The 16,428-nt window shown below is 39.9% G+C and overlaps 1 protein-coding gene across 2 annotated transcripts in view; it reads right to left on the bottom strand.

Moving 5' to 3' along the window:
* Positions 1-16,428, bottom strand: part of asic1c (acid-sensing (proton-gated) ion channel 1c) — a 337,041-nt gene that overhangs the window by 110,207 nt on the left and 210,406 nt on the right. The window contains exon 1 of one of the 2 annotated variants that reach the window (XM_034182370.1): positions 7,325-7,864. The exons of the other annotated variant lie outside the window; for it this stretch is intronic. Coding sequence (XP_034038261.1) covers positions 7,325-7,849 — 525 coding nt within the window. The 5' untranslated portion in view covers positions 7,850-7,864. Of the gene's footprint in view, positions 1-7,324; positions 7,865-16,428 lie in introns of those variants that run through there. 2 annotated transcript variants of the gene reach the window in all.

The raw sequence follows: 16,428 nt of genomic DNA, 5'->3' as shown, positions 1-16,428 counted from the left end.
CTCCTGTAACAGTGGAATGTGCCGAAAAAGTGCTGATGTCCACGCCTTCTGCCTTTTTTTGTGGAAGTCAGGCGACATCCCGGATCAACAAAGCCTTCACGTGGAAATGATCTGGTTGTTTCAGCGAGATGTCAGCCTGTCGATTGGCGCTCGGAGTGCGCCGTGCTGTCAGCAGCTGTGGGCGGTCTTTAAACTGGGAGTGCGCCGTGCTGTCAGCAGCTGTGGGCGGTCTTTAAACTGGCTGGAGCACTCCTTAATCTGTGTAATCCCCATAAAATCGTCACTGAAAGCCATATGAATTTTCCGAACGGTGTCCACCTGGAGGTCTCTCACAGTTTCTGGAAAAATTTGATGCAGCAAAGCTCCAAATCGTTCAGACATTTATTCGCAATAAAAAATCCGACGAGAGGGGTGGACCACTGCTCACATAAAGCCTGCTCACAGGCGAATGACGCAACCGACAGGCATGAAAAAACTCACGCATGCGCACGAAGGTTCAAGCTTGGCTGATGCAATCACACGTGATTCAAATCCATATGGTTTTTGCAAAAAATAAAAAGGTCCGATACTTTTCTAACAGACCTCATAATTCTGAGGTTTTGTAACAAACACAGACAGATCGCAAAGGATTCTGGGTAAAATGTGCCTCTGATAAACACTGATTGGTTCAGTCATTCATTATGCAAACCAACACGTTAATGTGACGTGTGTTGTGTGTTGGTGGTTACAGATAAATGTGCTTTTGTAAAATATTCCATTTTTATTTGTAAAAACAGGCATTTTTACGGAGCCCTGGAAGTGTCATTGTAAAATGTTTTGCATGTGGAGAGAATGTGCGCTCATTTTATTATATTATGCGCATGTTTTATGATGTTGTGCACGCGTTTTATTATATTGTGCACACATTTTATTATATTGTAAAACGTGCACTCAATATTATCTTGACACATAAATGTTGGCTCACCGCGCTGCGAGATCTCAGTAACATTGAGAACTGCATTGAGATGCTGTGATCACGCGGCACTTTAACCGCTGCACACAGACAACACCATTAACATCGCAACATAAAACAGTGTTGTAAAGAACAATAAACAAGATGTTAAAGAGCAAACTTCACTTTCCCCAGAACGACATGATCAGGAAGCGATTGTAGCTCACAGCAGCTCCCATTGAAAATAACGGAGAGACAGCCTGTGATTCTCGCATGTTTACATAAAATAAACGCAATAACAACATCTATAAACCCTGAGAATATATTATATAATATAATATATAATATAATATATTAATATAGCTTTGGCCAATCAGAAGCCCAGTCTGAAGCATCATATAGCCACAGGACATGAATGCTTGAGTACTGAAGAAGTAACAAACAAGTACAGGATAAAGTGGAAAACAAACATGCAACCACTGGGAAAGATCTCCATCTGATGTCCGCTCCAAGTACTGAGAATGCACAAATGTTTTTGATGGACATCAGGTAACCAGGAACAGTTTAAGTGAATGGGAAAAGGTCTTTTGTAGGACAAAAACAAGCACAAATGGATATCCAAAATTTGTATCAGTTCATCATACATTTCATTGCTCTGTCATGGTGTGATAGGCACTGTAACCTCTAGACCATCCATCACCTCCCCCTATAGTTGATGTTACAGAGCATTTATCCACAACATATGCAGGCTATGTTTAAACTTCACATCTCTGGTGTAACCAGACCCTCTTAGAAAATATTATGCCCTACCCAGAAGCGGGCTAAGACAGCCTCTGTCTACCAACAATTCTCAAGAAATCCGAGCTGTGTGCCAGACACCACTGTAACAGATGATAGCACTTCATGCTGATTCTCGATATGAATGACACCAACAATATTTCTTGCATGCTGTACTGAAAGAATCCCCTGCTGGAAACAAACCCTAATGTAATATTACACATAACTATCTAAAGAGATGAAATGATACCCAGACAGGAATTGCAATGATGATCCACAAAACCAAAGTAAAAGGATAAATGTGTTAGCGTCAAGTCTGTGCACAGGCGCTGCTTCACTAATGCACCGAGATGGAAATCGATAGAAATCTTATCGCCAAGTTCAGCATGGAAGGTGCATAAATACAGTGATGATTTATTTGGCTCGAGCCAATCTTGCAGTGAGTTCGGTTGGTGTTGGCTGCTTTCAGTTTCAAGAATTAATGAGACAATCAATCACATATCATTTCAGAGAGTGTGCAGTGCAAGGTAGAAATTAATTGATAAACATATACAACTTCCATGAAAAGTGTTTAACTATGCCAATATTTTCTTTTGTGGATGGGTGAAACTTTGAAGCAGTAAAAAAAAAACACGACAGTATAGGCTCAGCATTGATTATTACTATACTTTATTCATAAGGTGATACAGGGACTTTGACATTCCTGCTCCTGTATCCTGCATATTTATAGAAGTGGATTAAAAAAAAATCCAGCATCTACCATCTGTCAGCCTTTTAATATATCTGAGATTTGTTCTCCTCCAGTGAATTTCAACATCCTCCCCAACAAATATTCCATTACTTTGTACAGATTGAATAATTGCACTTTGAGCCTTATTTCCTGTCCAAGACTTCTTAATGCCACCGTCCCCCAAATCCAGCTCATTAGCACAAACATCTGATCTCTCCCAACACAGCCTGCTGAGTTTGTTCAGCCGCTGCCTCTGAAACGTGCACAGTCAAAAAACGTCAGTCAATCATCCACGCACCTGAACACACACAGATCTTCACTTCTAAAGAGGAGTGATGGCATATTTTAGCTCCCCTCAACCACGATCAGCAATCCAAATGAAATGGCACATTAGACACAGTGACACCTATGAAACTACCAGGTCCAGGCAAATCATTTGATCCAAATCCTTTAAAGCAGTGAGAATTTAAGATGTCTTTCTCAAGACTGGGCACAGCACCATATATACAAGCAATCCCCGGTCACCCAAGTGCACATGAGGTGCAGTTGTCTGCGATTAAGGGAACGATCACCATCTTGAAGAGAGCCCTTGGATACAATGCCAGATCTGATTAAGATAACTATAGAACCTAGGATGCAACTTTAGACCCCAGGTTTGGGGCCCATTGCATTCTACTAAAAAAACATCAAAGATAAATGAAAAAACAAAAGCCAAAAGTCTCCCAAAAAGCCTAAAATTTTTTTAAATAACCTTATAAAATTCAGGAAGGCACCACATCACAACCTGCAATATGTCAAATTTTATTTTTCAACATAATTGTGATTTCAGATCTATTGAACTTGAGATTGTAAGATGATCAGAATTTTGAGTTAGTCAACTTTAAGATTACTTTGCATAAACCTGTCAGCTTAAGTTGATGCAACTATTGTCACTACTTTATACTGCGGGTAATGCTAAAAACATGTACAATCTGGATCTACGTCTACCTGGTCTGAGAAAAAGATTGAACCATGTGGACATCATGACTTGCTTAAAAATGTCAAGTTAATTGGAAGCATATCACAGAAGATATAAACCAAAATGTTAACGGTGGTATCTGTTCATTCAGGAGGTGGGGGATGTCTTACAATCAGGCCCATCTTATATATGGGCCAATGGTGTTGTGTGGGCCGCTGAAGAGGAGGTACTGCTGGCCCACCACCACCAGAGGGCGCCCTGCCTGGAGTGCGGGCTCCAGGCACCAGAGGGCGCTGCCGCCTCACAGGAGCAGCCAGGGTGACAGCTGTCACCCATCACCTGAGACAGCTGACAGCAATCATCAGAGGGGTATATCAGCAGGACGGCATCTCCACCTCATTGCCGAGATATCGTTTCTACCGAGGAGGTAACGTATCCAGCCGACTATATCAACCTTGAATACTTTTTGCCTTTATACAGAGAGAGAGAAGAGCAGCAGGAGACAGTGTTGGATAAGTACTCACACTCCTGCACTTCAGTGTTTACTTGACGAGAGGGGGAGGTGGTGTTACCACCGTCCGTGTTGCTGGGTGCAGCGCACCCACCTCTGACTGTTTTTGTTCCTCGCCAGCAGTACCAGATCCGACAAGCGGAGGCAGTGGTCACCTGGGAGTTCGGGACTTGGCGGCTCCAGTATTCCCGGGGTTCGGTGGCGGTGGAAATCGAGTGGTTCCGGTTCGACTTGGACAGACGTCTCCTACCTTCGAGCCTGCCCACACGACACCATTGGAATTCGGCTTGTTCCCGAAATTGTTATCTGTTGTGTTTGTTGTGCGAGTTTCACAACAGTAAAGCTTTGTTATTTGACTTACTCCATTGTCCGTTCATTTGCGCCCCCTGTTGTGGGTCCGTGTTCCTACACTTTCACAACAAATGGGGCATATTTATATTTTCAAGAATTCAGGCCTGGAGCTTAAACCAGGTGACCTCAGAAGACTCCCACATCACAGTGGCATCCAACTTTGTATAAAAAGCTCATGTCAGGAACGGCAATGGTAGACAGACACCAATAAACACAAACACAGGACACATCTTTCCACCTCCTTCCTGCCCTCACAGTCAAGTGAGGATAATAAAATTAAAAACTTGAAGGCAGTCCTCCACCTTGGCCACATATTGTTTAAAACTTTATCTTGGTTCTGGATCCAAAATATGTTCTGGATCTAATGTCCTGAGGGTTGAGCTAGAGTTTGTGGTGGAGGTTGTCAGAGAGGAGGATGTTGAGGAAACTGCTCAGTGCCTGGGACAGCACCTCCCACCCCCTGTATGCCACATTGACATCCTATCAGAGCAACTTCAGCCACAGACTGAAATCAGTGAGGTGCACCACAGAACTCACAGGAGGTCTTTCCTACCTGTGGCAATCAGACTGTATAACTCCTCCCCCTCTGCAGGATGACTACATAATGAACAGTGTTACTCAGTTACTCAGAGTTATGTGAAATATTGTTGAACATCTTGTGCAAATGTCTTAAAGAGAACATTGCTCACTGTTTACTGTCACTGTTTCTGTACTCTGGCAAAATAATTTCAACATTATCAACATCTTCTCACAACGTTTAATATTAAATGTTGCCACGTGTCAAACATTCTTCTGGATGTCAGTTCTAGAATGTATTCCAAATCACCTCCAAAACTGAATCACATATTCCCAGCAACATTTTCTATCTGCACACCAAATTTCACTGAAATCTGTAGACAGACTTTTGAGTTATCTTGCTAAAGGTTAAAGAAACAAACATCCACCGGTGATAACTATGACACAGGAAACATTACATCTGGCAGAAATGGCTGATTTTCTGCATATTTTTTTTGTTTGCTAATTGTCAGGTGTTATCCAGACCTTGTGTGAGTTATTGCATGGTGATGTTGCTGGAAAGTATAATGGATAATCTTTATTCCATCACAGCTCATCTCCTATGAGAGGACATGCCTCCAAACCTCCTACAGTATGATCAGCTGGCTGAGGAGGGGCGCTCAGGCAGATCCATGAATCTTTAATTAGGCCCCTCTATACTTAGGCCCTCAGAGTGTCTCCGATTTCTGACATTTAGCTGAAATTTGCCCTTTGTCTGTGATGATGCGAAAAGCCAAGGTCACCAGACTGACAAAAGCAATATCAAAAAGCGAGCTCTGCCTTTATTAGATCACCACTTCATTTTATCACCAAGTCCTACTGAACCTTGTTAATTCTGTACTTGCAGCAGGTTGGATATTGCCTAATTGGAACCACAGTCTTTTAAACAAAATGACATTATAAGTACTGCAAAACTACTAAATAATTAGGAGAAATAATTTGTTCATTCATATCACTGCTGCTGGATCTGAAAGAATTTGTGCAACATCTGAATATCATCTTGGTCGTGGGCTTTCATCGCTCAAATCAATGGCCCATTTCATCCAAATACAATCCTTCCCCTGTCTCTGTGGCAGGGTGATTATGTGCCATTCCATTTCTGCTGACATGTTTTTATCTCTTGGTAGGTGTGTGAAGGTTATAAAAAAAATCTTAAAAATAGGCTTTAACAACAGTGAAAGAACTGCATTTGAGCAGAATTACCTTTCCATTCTTAAAATTACACTATTTCTGTTTACGTTTTGTGCTTTTGATGCTATGTGAGATGAGACAAGTACAGCAAAAACTTGATAAGATGACCTCCACAAAAAGATGCTGATGATTATGAAGTGTTTACAAAGAAAAACAAAAATGCAGTCAAATCTTGCCTGGTCTTGAAAACAGCATATGTTTGTTTCATAATGCATGATGTATGATGTCAGCGGAGAATTGCTCAACCATATGGCAACTCAATATCAACTTTAACTTCAAGAAAGATGACTGCTAATTGTGGTTAAAAAAAAAAAAAAAATTAAGATTTTGTTCAACACATATGAGCAAATATGCGTTTTAACAGCTCTTTTTGCAAAGGGAGGTGAAATGTCGCCTTGTTAATAAGCTGTTGTTTCTACTGCAGCTACAAACATGTTCATAATTATTTAAAATTAGAGGATTATTCAGATGATACTCAATAAACAATTAAAAAAATGACATAAGCTGAATAACAGGAGCATGTTTCCCTCATGGTGTCAGATGTGGCTGCTCAAGTTACTGAAAGAACCAATCTGTTGAAAAAGATCTACCCCAGTGGCGGATGTAGGGGGGGCCTTGAAATGCCCATAGCCCTTCTTGAACCACTGACCAAAGGTGTCATAAACTATGGGACAGATCTTGCACAGACAAGATTGCTGCATGTACACTCTACAAAAAGGAACTGCTGTTTCAACAAGAAAAAAAATGATGTAACAATTTGATAGATTTTTTTTTTAAGTTATTTCAACTTTCAACTGAGCTAATGCCACAAGACATCTCTAATTAAGTTGAAATAATTTTAGTTAATAGCTTGAAATAGCTTTAAAAAATCTATGCAAATTGTTACATCATTTTTTCTCATTGAGACAGCGGTTCATTTTTTAGAGTGTAGAATTAAAAGATTTATAGTGTTTAAAATAAAAAAATGTGTATTGAAGATGATGACCGTTAGGCTTAGAATTCAACAAAAAAGGCCATAGATTAAAAAAAAAATTTCTGGGGGGGGGGGATGCACTTGGACAGAGCCAAGCCACTCCCCTTGCTTGAATCGAGATCCACCCCTGTACCTCAATATCTTATGTGCTGGAAAGCAGGGAGTGACTCCTGAGTTTTGTTGCTTGTTTCTTTGTCTTTTGTTCAAAATTCCATGCTAACAGAATTTTGCCAAATTTGCAATTTACAACGTGTAAATGTTAAACCTAGGACTTCTGGGATCGTAATTATTCAAACGTTTCAGGTAATTTCACCCAAACCTACAACCAGACAAGAAGTTCCACTTACTGTGGTAAAGTTCTCTGGACCGCAGTCTTTGCCTCTGTATTTGCAGTCAAGCAACATGTCCTCTATATTGTGGCTCGCCCTCTGCACAAACTCCAGCATGTTAAAGGTCTTGCTGGGGAAAAACTTGCTACTGTCCGACGGCTGCCCCAAAGCGGCCATGAAGTCGTCAAAGTCTCCTTGCTCCACACCCAGCAGCCCAGCCATCCAAAATAGATCATTCCTCCGAACTTGGGACTTTCGGTAGCTGTTGTAGTTGCACAGGGTGATGGCTGGGAAGTACATGACTGGGCTGTCCATTTCATCCAGGATGGTTACATGGGGGTATCTGCAATACTCAATCACACGGTCAACCACTTGGAGGAGGAAGATGGAGAGGGACATACTGAATGCTGCAGCCCAAAGCAGCCGTCGGAGAGTCACTCTGCCAGGCAGGAAGATGTGGCTCAACCCGTGGAGGGTGCAGTTGGCCCCGAACACTGTGATGTCCGACGGCGGGCGTGGCACTTCGTCCTCTGGGGCTCCCATTCTCACCAACAATTCAAGAAAAGTTTCCAAGTCTTGACTTTGATTGCTGGATGATGTGTTGCGGTGATGTTGGTCCACTGAATCCTGGTGCCGCCAGAGGCTTCTGAATAAACTAAATGTACAAGGGAGGGTGGATGAGCAAGGCTCTGGTTTCTCTCCCATACCCGAGGGAGTTACAGGGGGTTTTATGTCTGGGGCTGGGTTGTTGTGATTGACTGTTCTATCAACCAATCCTCAATGAGATCACAAAGAGAGCATGGAAGCCGAAGAGATTGGGTTTCATTTGGATATAAAATTTAATACACGGAGCACAACGACGGCCAAAATAACTAAAACGGACATAATCTCAAATGTACTCCAGCACTGAGTGAAGGTTTACTGAAAGCATGACTGTTATGCAAGTAAAGTTTTATGTATATAGCCACATTTCAAAAACCAAAGTTACAAAGTGCTTCACAGAAGGATAACTACACGTACAAGACGAGAGACAGCTTTAAGGTGGCCAGCGACCTAAACACAAGACTGTTCTTCATTCTCCTACAAAAAGTTGACATTTTTCAGATAGAAAATGTCAGTAATTCCCAATTAGCATCCGATTTAGTCAGCGCAGCATGCCCACAAAGTGGGAGCTGCCATGTACAACCACAATAATCTATTGTGAGCCACCAAGAAGCTTCACATTTTAGGAATGGTTTAGTGCTTTTCTTAATGACTCCTTAACGGCTGCTGCTATGAAAAGCCTGCGTATTACTCGCTCACTTACTACAGCGAGTTTAAAATGGACACTGTTTTCGGTCACAGATGGGAGTTTGCAATCTTCAGGTGAGCATCATCCTTCTTACTGTGCAAATTTCTTTGTAAAGATTATGCACAATACAATGCCATAATTCATTGTGGATGACAGCTGGGTCTCAAAGATATTAAAAGGATCAAAAAGTTAATTATGTTCTCGTCAGTGCTGGCACAGCAAGCTGGTTTCCTCGGTTTGCAGCATGCATCATCTTCAGGTGCAGCCTCCCTATCATATGTTTGGTAACAACATCAATTATTAATCCGATCTCCTGCATATATTTCATCTCATGGACAGACGTGCTAGAATGCAAGCCTGAGGTTATTTTAGTGCACCCTGATAAGAATCTGTCCTGGCTGGTATTGATTTTTCAGAGATGCATTAACTTTAAATAAAGTAGAGTAACTGTGGTTCAAATGCAGAGGCCTCAACAGCAGTTTTAATCGCCTGCTGCCAGATGTACATACACTATAGCTACAGGCCAAGCAGCCAGCAGGGTACTGCTTTCACCGACATCTATATGTCTGTGGACAAGAAAAATCAGAAACAGCTGGACGGATTTCCTTCAAACTTGGTGTGAATATTACTGGCATTGATATCTAGAGGTGATTAGATTTTGGAGTAGTTTGGTCAAAGGTCAAAGAACATACAGTCTGAAAATCCCCCAAATTATATATATATATATATATATATATATATATATACATATATATATATATATATATAAACAATCAAGAAGCCTAGATGGATAATCTACAGCATATATTTCAATTTTTAAGTAGTTTGGTCAAATTCTACACCATTAAAGACATGTATATTTACATGTACATTTATATTGTGGTGTGTATAGCGTGCAGGGTATGTATCAGCCCTCCAATACCTTTCAATTCAATTTAATTCAATTTATTTGTATAGCACCAAATCACAGCACGTGCTGTATCAAGGCGCTGCACAAGAGCAGGGTCCAAAAGAGCGGACCATACTAAGTTGGGCGACCATCCATTCTGGCAGCCACAATGATATAAAACATCAGAAAGCAACACAAAACACAAGAGATTTGATGTGATTTGACCTTTCATTCTTTCATGTGTTTCTTTGGAAGGCGTAAAGGTCAAGCCTTCCTACACAAAAATAAATGAATAAATAAAACGATTTGTTGGCTCCACTTGTCTCAGTCAAGTCACCTTGTTGTTTATGCCAATGGAAGGTGTCAACTTTAAACAGCTGAAATGGTGACTAATGACAGGATTTTTTTTTTTTAACAGAAATCAGTCTGCACTGTGTTACACTCCACTTCGTGCTGATGCAACTGGAGCTGCCGCTCTGTCTGTGCTTCCTGCAAATTCATCAGCAGCACCGTGGCACAAGGATTAAAAACATTTTTATTAAGGGTGTGGCTATTTTCTTTATAAAATGATATGATGTGTATCTAATCTATATGCATGGGCTATAATACAATTCAGCAACCATACTTGTTATTATGGAACAGTTTTATTTAATGCGACTCAATTTGATATGATGCAAACTGATATATTCTTTGATTATTGTTAAATGTAGGCATTAATGTTTCATGATAAATTATAATAAGTCAAACGTGGCATTACTTACTTACAAATGCATATTTCACGAAAAAATAGAGCACCGCACTCCTAGAGCGCAAACCTCCACCAGCACTAGTTTCCAATTCACAAATTTTAACACTGGAAAACATTTTCAAGGTCAATGTACTTGAATCGTTTTTTTTGTTTTGTTTTTTTTTTGTGTGTGGTTTTGTCAGGGTTTTTTTCAAATTCTGAATTCTTTTTCAACTAATTTTCACAGACCATTGGTTATCTCTGTTATGCACAATTTGTCATTGCTTTTTGGCACTTGTTTTCCGACTGATAACTAGAAGATAGACAAACAGGCATAAAATTGGAACCTCCATCCAATTTTGGTGGTGTAGGTAAATCCATAACAGAAAAATGAGACTGACTGAGATATACCAAATGGACTTTTCAATATTAAATTCAAATGTCCACAAAATTCACAATCCGGATCAGATCCAGATCAAACTTTGTCAGGTGATAGTGAGTGTAAAATAATACATGTTGCTTGACTGATAATGTAAAATATACATTAAATGGGGTTTTCAGTGTTAAATTTAAATGGCCACAAAATCTGTAATCCGGATCAGATCCAGATCAAACTGTGCCAGTCGATAAAGGATACCATCCTACATAACTCCCTCAAATATGAAAGAAATTGGATCTTTTTCGACAGAGTTATGACTTTTTGAAAATTCATTCAGTGTTAAAGGATGGGGATTTTTCAAGAATTTTCCCGACTTTGATCTTTGACCTTGAAAATTGAATCAGTTCTTGCCTATAACGATATAAATACTCTCTAAAAATTCCATAATGATATATGGAAAAATGTGGGTTCCAGGCTGTTCACATACAGACAAACTAACAAACAAACAAACAGGGGCAAAAAAAACAACTTCCACCCAACTTTGTTGGCAAAGGTAACCAGAGACCTTCTTCAGGTTTTTGGTGCTGTACCGTAGTCAATTGACAATGGCACTGTTCATCTTTTGTTCACCACGGGGGGCAGGACCACATACTCCCATGTAGAAATGAAGAGCTCATTCTAAACTTTAAAATACACACCAAGTCATTGTTGCAGGCAGTTATATACTAATAAAGTGATGGTGAATGGCTGGGTTCCATTTCTGCTAATAAATAAAGCTAAGTCCTACGCACTGTGGCTTTAACGCACAAAGCAGCCCAGTGAAAATACACTTTTAATGTGCTGATGATCAGCACCACACTGGTTTCCTGTGATAATTATCTGTGTACCAGCCAGTCATTTACTTTCACCTAAATCAAATGTAGTCGGTCAGAGTGTGTTTTCTGTAATGAATCGCCCCACACTGAGAAAAGTGCAAGCTGCTTCTCAATTAGTAGGCTGCAGAGTTTTTCTAGATACTTGAAGTTAGGTGTAGTGGCTAATGCACTGCCGCACAACATCAGCAGCTCAGTACATCACAGCTTCCTCGTGGCCTAAAAAGACTTTCAGTGAGAACAAAGTCAAAGCTGCATTCACACGTGTCAGGACTGCTGATATCTGCTCTTGGTCATCGGTCACTTTATAACCAGTCCATGTGATGAGAATGTCAGTGTTCGTCTGCTGGATCTGACATGTCCGGACACGTCACAGGCAGCTACCAGAATGTCATTTTCATAATCCTGAAAGGTCATTTAAATACCGAGTGTGGAGGAAAATCGTCCCTCTGCTCCTACATCGCAGCAAGCACACAGCTGGATTTTGGGAATGATGCACATATAAAAGAACAAAGTGTTCCTGAACATGTTACATACATTTGTGTGTGTGTGCGTGCGTGTGTGTGATGCCACTTTAACAAATGCACAAAAGGTCACAGGTCAAATATAGTCCTGGTGAAAACTATTGTTGCCCCCTGATTCTCAAGTAAATAGGGATTTAATTTAATCTTTATTTAACCAGGTTAGTCCCGTTGAGATCGAGGCCTCTTTTGCAAGAGAGACCTGGACAGTTATAAAGTTTCCAATTCACCTAACCTGCATGTCTGCATTAAATGTGGGAGGAAACCGGAGCACCCGAAGGAAACACACACAAACTCCACACAGAAAGGCCACAAGTGGGAATCGAACCTATGACCTTCTTGCTGGGCTTCAACAGTGCTAACCACTAAGTCACAGTGCTGCCCATATAGGGTCATGAATGGAATAAGCCTTCATTTGTCATGTTATTTGACTTCATGGTTATTGTGATGAGTTTGTTTTGTAACTACTGTAGTCAGATCTTTGTAGATGTGTCAGAAACATAGAATCTGATAGGACAACTAGAGGGCGGACTCATCACGTGACTTTATGCCACAAAGGAGGCAGAGGCAAGGAAAGTTACCCCATCACCAAATGAGGTAACTTTCAGCCAGTCAATGCAAATAGCTTTAAGAAAAGAAAAACAAACTACAATGGTGTGAGTAACATTGGTGATCACAATGATGGCATATGGCTTGCAACACATGAACGTAAACACAGCAGTGCAATGCAAAGCTGCAGAAATAATGAGTTTGTATGTGTTTGTATTACAGTGGAACCTCGGTTTTCAAACGGCTCCCTTTACGAACAAATCGGTTCAGGAACATATTATTTGATCGAAAAATGCATCACTTTTTGAACAAAATCTTGGTGCACAAGCACCTCCACCACCGTAGGTGGCAGCAATGCACCATGTTGGGTTGCAATCAGCCAATAAACTCAAAAGAAGAAGAAGGGTTTTTTTTGTTTGTTTTTTGTTTTTTTGGTTTTGTGTTCGGGTGTTTATTAAATCAAATTTTTGGGGACTGTGCGGTTTACTTTATTGTGGACATTAAAAGTTATGAGCCATGTATTTTTGCCAGTAATCGTACTTTAAGTGGAGCTAACGGGTGAAGCTACCAATAGCTGCTAAAAGTGCTAATACTGTTAGCATACAACATTAAAGTTTCACTGCAGCAGAGGTGTCTGATCTGTGTAGTTTGGAGTATTTTATGACAAACACCTGGAATAAACTGGCTTGGTGTGTGGTGAAACATCCTAACGGACACTAACATCTATCCCCTTCAGGATCCATCAAGTCTCTTCTGTACAGGTAAGGTGAAATTAAATTGCCTATTTTATTATTACTGTACAGTATTTTGTACACAACACTCTGTATATTATTTGCATTTTGTTTGCCTTTTATGCATGAAATGGTGTTAAAAAAGTAAAACAACAACAGCAAAACAGTGTTCTTTTTGGGTCCAGGAACAGATTCATCCATTTTACATGTCTTATGGGAAATTTGGTTTCAGTTTAAGAACAACTCGGTTTAAGAACATTTAGGAACCAGTTAAGTTCTAAAACAGAGGTTCCAGTGTATTTTGAATCTTGAAATGTGATGCAGGTGTTAGATAATATCTGTACTAATTACTTATTTTATGTTAGTGATCAAGCCTTTGCTTTAGTTATCTGTTTAAAAGTGTCTGGAACCTGGCTTAAAATTTCAACAAGAGTTAAGTTTCACTTTCACCACACATGTGCAAGTTCCACATAAAGGGAGGGCTCCCCCTGTTGGTGAGAACCAGTAACATTAGAAATGTGAGACTAAACCGCAACCACTGTAAACACCCACATTGTATACAAAGTGCTGTATGACCTATTTTAGGGGCCTTTCACAAGATGGACACTGTCTGTGAGGGTCCCAGGTAGGGATGGGTATCGTTAAGAAATGATTCGATCCACCGACATCAATAAGCTTTGTGCTTAACGATTCTGTTATCGGTCCTTCAGAGTGGCCGTTGTTTTGGCGGGTGTTTGTCAGGAAAATGATTATTTCTCTACATTGATTACAGACCCTGCAGCGGGTCCTTAATCAACTTTTCTGCAGCGCGGCTTTGCTTTGAACCTTGAACCAATCAAAGCGTGGTTCGCAGATTGAAGCAATGCTTCGGTCGATTGCTTCGTTTATTTCTTTCTTTCGCTTAATTTGCCCCGCTAAAACCCTAAAGAGCATACGTCTGTGAGTATTATTTACCTTTTCTATGTTAACCCGACCTGTTATGGTCTTCTGAAACAGTTGATAGATGTATTTTATAACTTAAAAACGGGAGCGATGCTAACGCGTTAGCATGTCTACGGCTTTTTCAATGTTAAAAGTTAGCATTTAGCAGTTGCAGCCGTCATCACGTTCGGGTGCATTTGTTTTCAAATTGTAATATTCCTTAAATTTATTTTTGCTTATATATTAATAATCTAATGATTATTATATACAATTTTTGAGAAAGAGACAAAAAGAACCTGAATAGAAACACAACAGAAAATATATAATAGCAACTAACATAAATAAATAAATACATACAGAAATAAATGTTTCCTGTGAACACCTAGTGACTCTCACACCTCCATTTCATCCCTGTCTTATTTAAGTTTAATTACAGTTTGTTTCATTCAAACCAGTATTTCAGAGCTTCTAGAAATGAAACATTTTCGTGCAGGTGGTGTTGGGGGTAATTTTGGGTTTCAGCTTTTTTTGTTTTTCACCACTTTCATCCCTGAATATGAGTTGTGATTCACTTTTGTGTGGATTAAACTGGGACTCCTGTCTCGTTGCGAGAAAGAAACTAGAATCATCCTCTGTTCACACAGCTCCAAACGTTGCGCGGCTCTCTGACAAGTCAAGATAGAACGATAGAATTCAGTCTGAATTAATAACTTCAAAGCGAAACACAGTTTTGTTTATTTTTATTTATGTCCAGAGATCAAGGATACAGTGACTAATTTCATATTTATTTACTTTAAGACTCAAGGAAATACATAGAAAACCTGTAAAGCCTACTTTTAGTACAAAATTCACGAGGTATTGATAAGGGAATCGATAAGGAATCGGATCAATAAGCAGAATCGATAATGGCATCGATATCAATACCCATCCCTAGTCCCAGGCCTGGTTTTCACGTGACTAGGGTTGGGTATCGAGAACCAGTTCTTTTCGAGTATCGTTAAGAAACAATTCGATCCACCAATATCAATAGCCTTTTTTGCTTAATGATTCCCTTATCGGTCCTTCAAAGCGGCCGTTGTTTTTGAGGGTGTTTGTCGGGAAAATGATCATTCCTCTATGTTGATTACAGACCCTGCAGTGGCTCTATAATCAACCGTTTCTGTAGAGCGACACCACTTTGAAGCGTGAACCATTGAAGCAATGCTTCGATCCACTAGCTTGTTGGTTCTTTGATTCACTGCTCTTCAGAAACGGCAAGTCTGCTTCTTAACCCCTCTCAAAGCCATTAAAATATCGTGAGTCACTTTTGTGTGGATTAAAGTCACTAGCTGGGACTCTTGTGTTGTTGCAGTCAAGAAAGGAGACTCGTCCTCCGTTCCGTTGCCACAGCTCCAAACACTATGAGGCTCTCTGCCGAGACAGAGTCCGGTCAGAATTAATAACTTCAAAAAGAATTGCCGCTTTAAATAAAATAACACCTCTTACAAACGTAATACAGACAAGAAACTACAATTGACTAAAACTTTTTTTTCCCCAAAAAAATGAGACATCCTGCATTCTTTATGAATTACATCCTGACATGCAGCACAGATGCAAGACCTCAGCTCAGATGTATGGAAAGACATTCATGCCAATAATTGAAAGGAAATGCTTTTGACAAAATCTACAGATTTTGTTTAATTCTATTTATGTCCAGAGATCAAGGATCCACCATGTAGAGTTTATTATGTCCACAGTTTATGGATCCAGTGACCAATTTCATATTTATTTACTTTAAGACTCAATAAAATGTTGTTCAATTTCAATTCAATTTAATTGGCTTATAAAATGCCAAATCACAACAAAACCCGTCTCAAGGCGCCTCAAACAGAACAGTTCAGTCTTGATTTAAAAATGTCCACAGACTCAAACTGCACACAGTCGCGGGAAGACCGTTCCACAGAGCGGGTGCACGATAAGAAAAAGCTCTTTGACCCGCTGACATAGAAAACCTGTAAAGCCTTCTTTTAGTACACAAAAAAATCATAAGAGGTATCGATAAGGGAATTGATAAGGAATTGGATCGATAAGTGGAATCGATAATGGTATCGATATCGATAAAATCTTATCGATACCCATCCCTAAATGTGACATTTAATAAACTCAAAGTGAGGAAAATAATGGTTTGGTTTTTGGTAAGGGGCAGTAAATTAGATAAAGAACTGCGGTAGAGATTACACAGGGTTTTACAAAGTTTTTCATG

This window comes from Thalassophryne amazonica, chromosome 12 (assembly GCF_902500255.1).
Source record: "Thalassophryne amazonica chromosome 12, fThaAma1.1, whole genome shotgun sequence".
NCBI classification, from domain to species: domain Eukaryota; kingdom Metazoa; phylum Chordata; class Actinopteri; order Batrachoidiformes; family Batrachoididae; genus Thalassophryne; species Thalassophryne amazonica.
This window is presented reverse-complemented; position numbering and strand designations above follow the sequence as displayed.